The following is a 13,472-nucleotide window of genomic DNA, read 5'->3' as shown; positions in this document are numbered from 1 at the left end:
GAAACCCTAACCCTAACTAACGCCGTATAGTTATGTCATCTCTGCCGATTAATTTCTTATTCTCTCATCGCAATTGAATTTCACCATCTGTGTTTGGAGGTCGAAAAAGCGTTGAACAGCACCACAGAAAATTCTTCTATTCAAGCTTTGCCAATGAAACAATGGTTAGTTTCTTTGTATGCTCTAGATTCATTAATTAAGTGTCATCTCCAAAACTTCAAAACAAACTCGTGTTTTGTTATGGTGTTTGGCAGCAAAAGAGATAGGGAGAGTATGAGAAACCAAGATGTTGTGAATGCAGACAGGATCAGTGAGTTGCATGAAGCTTTGATTCTGGAGATATTGTCTCATCTTCCTACAAAAAAAGGTATAGCCACGAGTGTTTTGTCTAAACGATGGCAGTCTCTTTGGAAGATGTTGCCTAAACTCGAATTTAATTATAATGATCACAATGGTGAACTCGGGACATTTTCAAAGAATGTTCGCAAGGCTTTGCTTTCATATATGGCTCCGGTTTGTTGGTGTTTTTGCTCTTGTATAATTGTAGAAGTCATTGCTTCAAATACAGAGCATGGTAGAGAAAACAAAGAATTGAAAAGTGGAAAAACTTCTTTATTATTCTCGACAGTTTTTACATAAGACAACATACACACTTATATAGATGTGTACATAACTAACTACTCTACGTAACCGTTGGTAAGAGTTGTAACTTTTCCGACAAGTTACGTGTCTTACTCACACCCTTTCGTAGTAAGTAACATGTAGCACATAACATCCGTTGACTTTACATACAAACTATATATAACATATATGATATTACAAGATTTAATCATGGACACAAATTCTAACACGGTTCTACAGAGTTTGCATCTCAAAATTAGTTTAGATAAATGTAATGCAAAGGACACTGCAATGTTGATCGGAATTGCATTTTCCCGCAATGTGCGCAAGCTGGTACTTGAAGTTGAACTTGGGGAACGGTTCATATTTCCTGAAAGCTTGTACAATTGTGAAACACTAGAGTCCTTGAAAGTCAAGTTTTCGGTTCTTATGGTTGTCCCTTCTTCAGTTTCTCTTAAATCTCTTAGAACTCTGCACCTTCACTATATATGTGGACTTCATAAACGACACATCAGCTCTTAACCTTTTATCTGGCTGTCCTAATCTTGAAAACTTGGATATGCATGGAACACCAAAAGGCAGTGTGAAGCCTTTCACTATTGCAATTCCATCCTTACAAAGACTATCAATTTGTCATAGTAATGATATACGGCATGCGGGCTATGTGATAAATGCTCCTTCTTTGAAATACTTGAATATTATGTGGCTTGATGGTATTGGGTCTTGTCTTATTGAGAATGCACCTATGCTGTTGGAGGCAAATATTGTCACCAATGATACAAGTTTCATTATGGGATCACTCACTTCAGTCAAACGTCTCTCCTTGAACATATTAGCCTTGGAGGTAAAGTTTTCTTGTAATTATTTAGTTTACTTATTATCGCATTGTTACTCTACTAATAATATTGCCTTCATGTATAGATTCCATTTCCTACTGGTAGTATATTTTACCAGTTAGTATATTTGGAGATGTGTATAAATAGAGCAGATTGGTGGAATCTACTAACGTTCATGCTCGATACTTCTCCTAATTTACAAGTCCTCAAGCTCATCGGTGTAAGCATTGTAAATTCACCTTTTAGCAATTTTCCCGCTTATATTGGGGTTTGATGATTTAATATATATAATTTACTTTGTGTTTACTCGCTATTGGTCTCAGCCACAGTTATGGCATAAGGTTGTATTTGGCGCACCCTTGGGAAAATGGATTCAGCCAAAGAATGTTCCTAAATGTTTGGTACTCAATCTCAAGACATTAGTATGGAAAGATTACGAATGGCAAGAAAATGAAAAGAGGTGACGAAATATATCCTTAGTAACGCAAGTCGTTTGGAGAAAGCAACTTTCTTCATAAAACACCTTACCTCGGAAGAGAGAGTTGCGATGGTCGAGGAGTTGGAAACTGTGATCAAGGCTTCAAGTTCATGCCAGCTTGTATTCAATAATTCAAATGAACTTATGTATTTGGAGAGTTGCTTTTAAAATTTATTAAATGTTAAAATCCGGATTTGAAATCTTGAACACAAAACTTATTTATAGAAGATACAAATGATAGATCATGATTCCGAAGGAAAAGGAAAACCAGCTATTTTGAAAGCAGTCATGCCACCGTCCACGACCAAGTTATGGCCAGTAACGTATTTACCGTCGTTGGAGGCCAAATACAGAGCAGCTTTAGCAACGTCAGCTTCTTCACACTCAGCTCCTTTTAACTCACCCATTCCTTTCACTGTTTCGCGTAGCTTCTCCTCCGATACCTTCGGGAACACTTTACGAAGGTAACGGAGAGTGAGCGGTGTAGCCACCGTAGCCGGTGAGATACAGTTGATACGCACTCCGTGTTGGCAGAGCTCGCTTGCTGCCGACTTGACTATTCCGGGAATTGTGAACTTTGAGATTGTATATGAATGTGGAGCCAACCCTCCAGTCACGCCTGCATTGTTTGGTCCATAACAAAAGTCAAATTTGAGCGTCGACCACAAATTGAAATTTGAAGTATTTAACCAAGCGTTGATTAATACGGTAGGCTATTATATTAAGCTTTAATTAAAAATCTAAAACGCTTCATAATGACCAAAGTCACAAAAACTTAAACACTTAAAATTAAAAAGATAAATGTAAAATGGAAGTATGGTTTCTGACTAAGATTCCATAAACTTATGCAGTTGTTAAATGTACTAATTAACCATTTTTTTGGTTTAATGTAAGGTACTTCTATCTAATCTAATTTAATGTTAATACCTGCAACGCTTGATGTGCACAAAATGCATCCTGACCTAGCCGGAATCATAAACTTGGCGGCGTGTTTGATGCCGGAGGCAACCCCAAAAACATTAACCCTCATCACTCTCTCGAACTCCTTCATATCAAGCTCCGATATGCTGGCCGGAGTCATGGGTCCAACAATCCCAGCGTTATTGTACATCACGTCTAGCTTCCCGTACCGCTCCACCGTCATTTCCACAGCTCTAGCGATATCCGCCTCCACCGTGACATCACACCGCACAAACTCTGCCGCTGAGCCCAGCTCTTTAGCGGTTATAATCCCGGTTTCCGCATCTAAGTCGGCGATCACTACCAGTTATGAGAGCTATTTTTCCTTCTAGCTTTTTACTGCATAATTTAGTGATTTGTATTAGTGCAACATGTATATATATATAATCTTAGTGATTTGTATTAATGTCCTCACCGTGCTATAATTCAAATTTATAAAAAATCTATCTAATTAAAGTTGACTTAGGAGTTACGATCAATATATAATATAGATTAGATCAAGACCCATTGAGTTAAAATTTTGATCAATAGGTGCTTTTTCATTTAAATGTGATACTATAAGATCGATCGATTTGGTCCAATCAAAATCAGAGATGAGAGACAGAAGAAGAGACTTACTTCGTAAAAGTACAACCGCAGCCACCACCACCTGTCGAGTAAGCGGCTGAGGCTGCGGTGGCTGGCCGTTTAAAGTTTCTGAATGAGAAGAAGAAACAAAATTAAGCTGATCTTTAGCCTTTTAATTAGGAAAATAAATTATTAAAACAAATTAGTAAATAGTACGTAATTAGTAGTAATCGAGAGATGATCTAAATTTACCTAACGACGGATCTGATCAGTACGGCCGCCATGGAAGACTGCTTGTTGAGATCAAAGAGTTTCTAGTATTGATGGATACAAAGTCAGAAGAGCTTGGTGTAGTGGCAGTGTGGCACCTAATAGGTACAATATTACCTATTAGTTACAATATTTTAATATTCTATATTTGGATGCAGTGAAAATACTATATCACGTGGATGCATCTCTATAATCTCATATGACCATAAGTAGAAATACATAAAAAAAAAAAATTATGCAAGAAGTTATAGATAGGCTGTTTTATATATATAAAGAAATGAAGTAAAAATTCAATATAAAATATAGAAGTTTTTTTCTTTACACTTTATAAATTAGTTTTGCTTTTGTCGTCTGTTATATTATCATTATAAATATTTAATCTAATCTTATTATAATGATAGCTAGACTACAAACAATATATACGATTACGATGAACAATTTTCATGAACAACGATTCTACGATGCAGATTTTTCTGCAATACTAGAATCCACAACTGACGGTTCTGCATATATGTTATTTGATGGACAATCTATCCTTATAACTCTTGGGACCACGATGAATACCTCTGCTTGCAGTATGTTTTGAAACCTCCGATAAGCTTTTCATAAATATTCTGCAAAAACTTGCGTCCTCTAAGAATTGAACCAAGAATTTTAAAACCTTTAAGGCTTTCACAAATAGGCCAATGGCCTCCACAAAAATGAAAATTTTCCTTTTTCAGTCTATATATATATATATATATATATATATATATATATATATATATATTAAATTGTTAGTGATTTGGATGTGTATATAAAAAAAGGCTAAATTATTGAGCTTCACCAAAAAAACTAGAAGTATTCAATCATTGCTTTAACAAGATAGGATATTATATTACATAATCTAAGCCTCTAATTACTAGCTTCCTGATGACGGCAGTCACATAAATAACCCTAACAAAATAAAAAGTAAAGTGTTATAGAGACGACAATTCGAGAAGGGGAATATTGCTGATTTGAGCATTTTTTGCTCCAAAAATTTGAGAAATGGAATGGATATCAGGTCTTCACGTTTTAGGCATTTCTTGAGTAAGTGTTATTACCAATCTATCCTTTCCTTTTGTACAATCTACTCATTGCTTCTTCTTCTCCGACCACAACCACCGTATTTCTCCGATGACAATTTTGATTTTCCGGCCACAACAATTATTGCTTTTTGAAGAAGAAAACTAAACCCTAGGATAATATTTAGTAAACCCAAGGGCTTCTATCATAAACTCTTATCAAATCAAATTTCCAATTCATATTTAAATCTAAACCAAATTAAAAAAATTACATGTTTGCAATTGACAAATCTTGAAGAAAATCAAGCGAGACGATTGAAGCTCTTCACGGCGAGACGATTGAAGCTTTGACGGCGATCGTCACCATAATCGATTCGGAGCTCACCATCGTCATCGTTACCGGATCTCATCGGAGATCTAATCAGCGTCACCACAATCTCGTTCACTGGATCTCATCATCGTCATCACCGGATCGGTATCTTATACGTGCCCAGATCAATCTGAATTTCACTCCTCAAAATTCTGAATCGAAATCGTAGATCCGAGGTCGTAGTGAAAATATCTTTCCAAATTAGATAGAAGCTCAAAATTTCGTTTGATTTTGTGTAGCTAAAAGGAAATTTGGCTTGGGAGAGAGAGAGAGATAACAGAGGCGAGAAGAGAGAAAGAGAGATAACAGAGGTTGAGGATGTGAGAAGGGGAGGGTAAAAATGTCTTTTCCCTTATAGTAGAAATTCCTAAATACGTAAGACCTTGCAATCAGTCCTAAATTGATAATTTTCCTGGGGAAAAAGCTCATTCCCGTAATTAATTCATTCGAGAAGCCTTTGATTTATGTTTTTCTTCAAAGTGAAGTTGAACGTTGTACACCTTTAGCCAAAAAAGAAAAAGAAAAGGTATTACTGTCCATGCATGCATAGTGACAAACTAACAACGGGTTAAATACTTATATGATAACGTATACAATATACAATTTTTTAGTCATTTTTGTATTTGATTTTATTTCGATTCCATATAATTTCGTTATTAATGAAATTGATAGAAATCATGATGCTCATGCTCTACATGATTTGTCTCATGATTCATTAAAAAAAAAAAAAAAAATTAATGTTAGTTATGTCCAGCTTTTCTCGGAGGGTTATTCTATACTCCATCTGTTCCTAATAGTTTGATGTTTTGAAGTTTTCACACATATTAAAAACTCAATCATTGTTTAATTATTTTAACATTGGTTTTAGTTTTAAATATTTTTAATAATTATCAACCAAAAGTAGTCTAAAAAAATTAATGATTTATAATCATTATATCTTGAAATTTACAATTTACTATATTATAAGTTAATAAAAATAAAGAAAAATGCTAGAAAATCAATCTTTGTGAAACAACCAATAAAATGTAGAACAACAATCTTTTAAGAACAGAGGGAAGATTTTTTTTTATAATATATTATTATTTACCAGTTGGTGTACTATGCTTCAAAAGTGTTTTAGCTATGCAAACATATATATATATATGTAAAATTTCAATACGAGCAAGAACTTTGTAGTTGTAATATTATATGCTTTAGTATCGTATGGTAATTGTAAATGAATCAATATACTGATTTGCTATATTATGCAAATGCATAAGTAATTAAACTTCTAATTTTGATTGTTGTTTTGTAGAAATATCAAAAATCTTAGATGGTAAATATTTGGTTATCGATCAAACGTTAACTGTAATGATAAATTCACTTCGGTTTTCAAATTCATTGCCAACCTACCCGATAATTTTGAAACCATTTATCAAAAAAAATAATACCACGGATTGGACTAAATCAAGAGATGGCCAAAAAGACCACACGCATTCCGGTTACGGGTTACCCATACTCACAAATTAGTATGGCAACCTTTGAAGTATTCAAAACCATACAAATCCGGTCAACCCCGAAAAAATCAGGTATGCATTCTTGACAACTAGACCATGCCAATGGAGACCAAACCAATACCTTACTTGACTCGACCTTGGATCCTCCAATCTTCTCGCGCATGATACGCAAAGCCGCTTAAGGAAAGTTGCATTTTTCTTTAGTTGGGCGTATCCCAAGGCTTTGTATAGAAACCAAAAGATCATCTTCTTCATTTAGAGGCTCCAAAATATGTCCCTAACTGCCCCTTATACAATTCATCCACCTAAGACCAAACTTATCTTATTTGGAACTGAGAGCACTCAAATATTAATGACTCTATACTCTATAACAAATTATCTTTTTTACAACCGAAAAATACATTAAAAATTATACTTTATATTCTCTAAGATTATTCAATTATCTTACTACAAGCATTTTAAGTTTTTAACTATCCTTAAAAGAGTTTTCATAAATATAGGGTTGACTGATTTTTTAGCCCTAAACTATTTGCAAACTCAACTTTCTCCCCTATATTTTCGCTCTTAAAAACCACCAACAACTAACATTTTTCTCAATAAACCAACATATACTTTCGGATTCATCTTGAAAAATATGCCTCCAATTGAACCGGTCATTAAATCGGGTTTAACCACAAATCCGCGTTTATTGTACCGCGATAAGGATTGCCCATTTAATTATCCAAGACCCGCTAAGAAAAGATGTCATTTCACTCTTCTCTCAATTTCTTAAAACGAAACCAAAACGACGTCGTATACATAGTTGACAAACTTAGGTTAATCTTGAATCGAGAATCGTCATTGTTTAATTTCAAAATTAGGGTTCTTCAGAGAAAAGGGGAAAGGGAATTTTTGCGATTTCTGGGTTTAGAGTTTGAAATTATGTCTTTCTGGGTTGGGGATACATCGGATTAGACGCCGTGGAAAGAATTAGTTTATCAGAGCGGTCATGATGATCCTGAATTCGAGGATCCGGAGAGTGAGAGTGATGTGGTCGACAGTGGAAGTGAAAGCAGAGATGAGGGAGATGGCGAGAACGATAGTGAAGGAGGAGACGACTCCGACGGTGATAGTGATGGAGGAGGAGACAACTCCAAATCGATTTTATATACAAGAATAAATAACAAAGACGTCATTTTCGCTTAGTTTTTGAGAAGTAAAACCAATTGTAAAACGACGTCGTTGCTTAACGGGTCCTGAATAATTACATGGGCAATCCTAATCGCGGTATAGTAAACGCGGATTTGTGGTTAAACCCGGTTTAATGACCGGTTCAATTGGAGGCATATTTTTTAAGATCAATCCGAAAGTATATGTTGGTTTATTGAGAAAAATGTAGTTATTGTTTGTTTTTTAAGAGCGAAAAAGTATAGGGGCCGGAGAACGTTGAGTTTGCAAATAGTTTAGGGTTGAAAAATCAGCCAACCCAATATAATATACAAAAGTGGAAACATAAAGGTATGTTGTGTCTCAAAAACATGAAATGCAAAGAAAATTAAGAAATTTCAAAAATCATTAGTTAACATCACATATAATATTTATATTAGTTTAGAAAATTGTTTAAAACATTAAAACCTTCAAGTCTTTCTTTGGTATTATCATGATTCAGTATCTATAGTAGTTCAAATGTTGTAAAACCTTAAAACTTAACATATTCATAATTTTCTATTGGTAAATATCTAAATAAAATCACGAGGGTTGCAGCGTAGTCGCAAAATAGTACTATAAGAGTAATCTTCTATTTTATGACACAAACCACATGAATGTTAAAGTATAAGAGTAAAAAAAATGTACATATGATTCTACAATCACTCAATGTTAGAATTCTAAATGAGATCTCAGTTTAATGAGTAAAAACTTGATATGGCTAAAACACTTGAAGTCACAAATACGTTCAAATTTGGGACTACATTGTGACTAAATATTCCGCCTAAAAAATTGTCTCTAATTCGTCTCAATTTACGATTATTTTGTAACCACAACAATACAATCAACTAATAGTCTGATAACAGTCTCGAATATGAGACTATTTGCTGACTACATGTTTTAGTCATAAATTTGTGATTGGTATGTTACTATTCTTTGTGTAGTCGTTTATTAGTCGCAAAATAATTACAAATATTTGGGACCAAAAAAAAGTCAAAACATGTAGTCCTAAAATGTGGTTTTCTTGTAAATGGTAAACTGTACGGTACAGTTTAGTAATGTCAAACGTACTGTTGATGCGAGTCTTGAGGCGTTGAAGCTTGTAGTTGTAGCATGTAAGAGCATGTATTGGTGAAATATCTATTAAATCTTTTATTAATATAATATTATTATTCTTAATATTAAAAGGTTTTTTATTTTATTTTTTTCTTTTATTGGGGAGAGATTCTGTAAGTTTCTCATTAATATAATAGAATTTGAAAAACTCTGAGGTTTTAGAAAAAACACACTTATTCTAGCCCGACAATATAATTATCATTTTAAGAAAAAGAAAAAATGAATCACTCTCACAATTACACATAATGATTATCTAATAGACTAATACTAAGTTGACTGATATCAGGGAGGATGTAGGTTAGAGGGAGGTGGAGCACACTAAGGCTCCGAATGGTAACTGCGTTTTGCGGTACGGGAGAAGTGCAGTATTACATTGCCGTACGGTTCAACTGCGGGACGTGCGGGAGAAATATATTTGCGGGACAAGTGCGGTTTGTATAAAATAAGCGGTACGAAATAAAATTTGATTGGTGAAAAAAGCTATTTGCGGGACAAGTGCGGTTTTATATATATATATTAATAATTAATTTTTTTGTTAATAAATAAACAATAACATAAATTTATAAATCATTAGTAATACACAAATTGATCAAAATATAAATTTAATTTTTTGTTTTAAAATTTAAACCATATATTATAAATCAATATGTTAATATCACAATATGAAATATAGTAGATCATTTAGTAAGTATATTATTTACACTAAAATTATTTAACAAAAAAATAATTTAAATATTTATTATATAATTAATATGAAATCATTTAACCATATTTTTAACAAAAATGACTATAGTTTCTTTATATTTCTATAAATCTGTTTTTTTCCGTAATAAAACTGATTATTTTATAGTTTATGAAAAATAGTGAAGTAAGTTAAAAAAAATTCTAAAAAAGACATGTTTAAAAAATTATGCATTATTAAGAGTTTTTTTGTTAAAAACTTAAAATATGTGGTGGTTATTAACTCCCATTTATTCTGAAAAAAAAAATTAACTCCTATTTACTAATTATTCTATAAATTAATAAGCTTTCACATTATGCTCTCTGTATCAAACTTACACGTGACCACCATTTTGGTTATTTTGCTTTTTGTACTACCTATTTAGAAATTAGTGACTGTTTCAGTTGTTAAAAAAAATAAAAATAAATAAAGAGATTAATATTTCGTTTTATCTACTGCGGAATTTGTAAAACCACTGGGTAATTGGTTGTTGGAAAACACTACTGCGGTCCAAGTGTTAAAACCTTGTTTTGAAAACCGTGAACAAATTTTTTCTTTCTTTTTAAAAAACCACAGATTACCTAAAAAGATAACTGATTGGTGACAAAAGACGTTTTTCAAAAACTACACTTGAATTCCGCACCTTTCCTTGTCACCATTCAGGGCCTAAATTTATATCTTTGTGTTTTTGTGTTAAGGATTGAATGAACTGATTATGCATTTTTGGTTGTGTCATATCAATGTTTCCCTCACATCTCAAGTTCGATCACATCTTCCTCTCTTTCTGTTGTTTTTACTTTTCATTTTTCTAAACAGTTTATTAAATTAGTTATTTAAATGTCAAATCTAAATTTATTTTTATTATTCTGTCTTTAGTTAGTTAAACAATAAATTTTGCAAGTATGTAATATTTCAATAATATATGATATATTAAGTATTTTGAATCAATTTTTTATAACAAAAAAATATTGTGCCCCATGCAAAATATTTTATCACTAATATGGTCAACTATACTAGTGATATAAATGTTGAAACTCCAAAGAGAGCTAAATTTATAATTCCAAAGTTCCAACCATACATATAGTGTGACTAGTGTCCCATAGATTACAAACGATCACATCAACAATGACCCAAAAGGCCAAAACACTCATAATAACCACATGAGAGAACTAAAAAGAAAAAAAAGACTTTAGTTAACTTTATTAATTAATTAAGCAGAAGGGAGATTCAGAGACTTGAAACAAGTAAATCCACCATCAACAACAAGGTTATGCCCCGTCACAAACTTAGCATCATCCGATGCCAAATACAAAGCCGCTTTAGCCACATCTATCTCCTCACACTTCTCTCCCTTTAGCTCTCCCGTCGCGTTCACAATCCCCAAAAGTTGTTCCTCCGGAATGTTATGACCCGCAAACGCCTCCCGAAACATCCTCAGGGTTAGAGGCGTCGGGATGCCCGCGGGTGATATACAATTGATTCTCAATCCGTGCTTACACAGCTCGCTAGCAACCGTCTTGACCACACCAGGGATTGTGAATTTAGAGATTGAGTATGCGTGTGGGCCTAGACCGCCCATCAAGCCGCTGATGCTAGAGAGGCAAAGGATGGAACCCGAGCCTGCGGGGATCATGGCTCGAGCCGCGTGCTTTATCCCTAAGACAGTACCTCGCACGTTGAGACGCATCACTTTGTCGTAAGTGTCCATGTCTAGGTCCGCTATGCTTGGTGGTGATATGGAGCCTGCATTGTATGTCGAACATACATGAGCAATTTAATTTTATAAAGATATGTATATATAGAATTATAGAAGTAATGTTTGATTTTTTTTTATCTTAATACGTATAAATAAATTTTGAAAAATAAATTCAGATTTGATTCTTTTATGTGTTCTTACATGATATTCCAGCACTGTTGAGCATTATGTCAAGCTTCCCATGACGAGAAACGGCGGTCTCCACGGCCTTAGCGATTTGTTCCTCCTCAGTGACATCACATCTTAAGAAATGTGCGGCTGAGCCAAGTTCGGTCGCGACCTTATGACCAGTCTCTTCATCTATATCTACGATAAACACTTGCGCACCTTGGCTCACAAATTCCTCCGCAGTGGCCTTCCCTAGGCCGCTTGCACCGCCGGTTATGACCGCTACTTTTCCTTCTAACTTTCTATAAATACATATATATTCGAAGCAAAAATGTTAAGAGGGTTTTTTTCTGTTTAAACAAAGATTAAAAGATCGAATCTCGTTTATATATATAAGATCGACCTTGAAGAAGTTGAATAGAGGAGAGTGGAGCTAATTGGCTTGGATATCAAACCATTTGGCACATTAATGAGTTTGAAGCTTCTGCAAAGAGAAGCCACGGAGGAGAAAATTGAAATGGAGACGAATTTTTTTATTAGGTAATTAAGAAGAGATTAGACGCATGTCTTGCGAGTGTTTTTACCTTGCGAATGACCTCAACATTTTTTTGCTTCTGCCTCTTCTTAATTACTATGTGAACGTGAATTGAGATCTTTTTGGTGCAAGAGTCTTAAAGTTTTTTATCATGGGAAACAACGAGAGAAAAGGTTGGGAGAAGCAGTGTAGATTATATCTATCGAGATCCCATTTTCATTAACAAATATTTTCTTTTTCTTTCTATTATTCTTTTACATTCTTTAATCTTCAAAGTTTCATTCCACTTTCCACATAGCTTAGCTATGCATCTAATAACACATGATTTATAAGTAAAAAAAATGAAAGGTTTATTGAATTCTATATTTTCAATCAAATGAAAATGAATAAATATAATTTATAATGTTCTATACTTGATCATTCTATATATCTTTCTCAATGTAAGGCTTTGAATGAATACTCAAAAAAACTAGAATTGACTGGTGGATTATTTTTTATGGCATTCAGATTTTTTTGTTTTGTTTGAAAACTTTAATTTTGCATCAAAACACATTTTAAATTAATTATATTTACACCAACTGAAATATATAAACCTTTTTAGTATGTCGTTTAAAGATACATTTTAATTTGTTTTTGTTTCGTTGGACTGAATTTTGTTAGAGGATCGAATATACATAACATACGTGTGTGAATTTTTTAGAGTCGGTGCAATGTAAAAATTTCACACATTCTTCTAAAAAGAAAAGTTATACTTTAGCATTATATATATATACTTGATTAGTTAGTTAGTACACATATTCTTTTCATTCTAGTGCTTTAATAATACAAAAAATCTTAGACTAATTTAAACCCAAATAACGATGCTGACTCTCCATTAATTCATTCAACCAATGTACACATCGAGCAGATAAGAATATATAAAAGAAATCATTAAAAAATGAAGAAGAAGAAGAGAATCTTGGATAAGACAGAGATTCTCAAAAAGCTAGCTAAAATCCACTGAAAAGTGGTTGACCTAAAACCGAAAGATAAAAAAGGATTAACAAATGAAAAATAATTCATGTTAGTGGCCACTAACTTTTGTTGAGTAGGTTTAATCATGTTATAAAAATAGAGAGTTTTGTCTACATTTCTAGAGACAATAAAGGCAATAACACACCGTTTTACAGGCTTTACTTCTCCACAACTCACAAACCTCTCTTTTTCTATGATTTTAGTTACGATTAAGATAACTAATCAGTGTGAAATTATTGGGTAACTTATTGATTAAAAATCTTGGATAAAATCAAAACCTCTTTTGTTTTGTCATCTTCCGTATGGAAGGAGACAGCCTTTAGACAAAGCAAGCTCTATCACTCTTGTCTTTTTATAGACTTTTTGTCTCGTTTTACTACAGCAACAGTATCT

General features: G+C 33.3%; 2 protein-coding genes and 1 pseudogene across 2 annotated transcripts; 1 reads left to right on the top strand and 2 right to left on the bottom strand.

Annotated features, from left to right (window-relative positions):
• Positions 1–326: 326 nt before the first annotated feature.
• On the top strand, positions 327–1,981 carry LOC110228085 (annotated as a pseudogene).
• Positions 1,982–2,066: 85 nt separating this feature from the next.
• On the bottom strand, positions 2,067–3,958 carry LOC9311407 (sex determination protein tasselseed-2). The gene is given in 5 exon segments (XM_021024229.1): positions 2,067–2,554; positions 2,863–3,197; positions 3,199–3,234; positions 3,514–3,591; positions 3,715–3,958. Coding segments are annotated over 5 exon segments (858 nt in total). The 5' UTR covers positions 3,747–3,958; the 3' UTR covers positions 2,067–2,177.
• A 6,734-nt stretch (positions 3,959–10,692) lies between these two features.
• Positions 10,693–12,307, bottom strand: LOC9313060 (secoisolariciresinol dehydrogenase). Its single transcript, XM_021024106.1, has 4 exons — positions 12,115–12,307; positions 11,934–12,014; positions 11,564–11,832; positions 10,693–11,409 (listed from the first exon to the last, which is right to left on the bottom strand). Exons 1-4 carry the CDS (start codon positions 12,132–12,134, stop codon positions 10,877–10,879), a joined length of 903 nt encoding a protein of 300 aa, XP_020879765.1. The 5' UTR covers positions 12,135–12,307; the 3' UTR covers positions 10,693–10,876.
• Positions 12,308–13,472: the final 1,165 nt, after the last annotated feature.

The sequence above is a fragment of the Arabidopsis lyrata genome (assembly GCF_000004255.2).
Source record: "Arabidopsis lyrata subsp. lyrata unplaced genomic scaffold ARALYscaffold_5, whole genome shotgun sequence".
Taxonomy (NCBI): Eukaryota; Viridiplantae; Streptophyta; class Magnoliopsida; order Brassicales; family Brassicaceae; genus Arabidopsis; species Arabidopsis lyrata.
The sequence above is the reverse complement of the archived record's forward strand: the minus strand, read 5'-3'. Positions and strand labels throughout refer to the sequence as shown.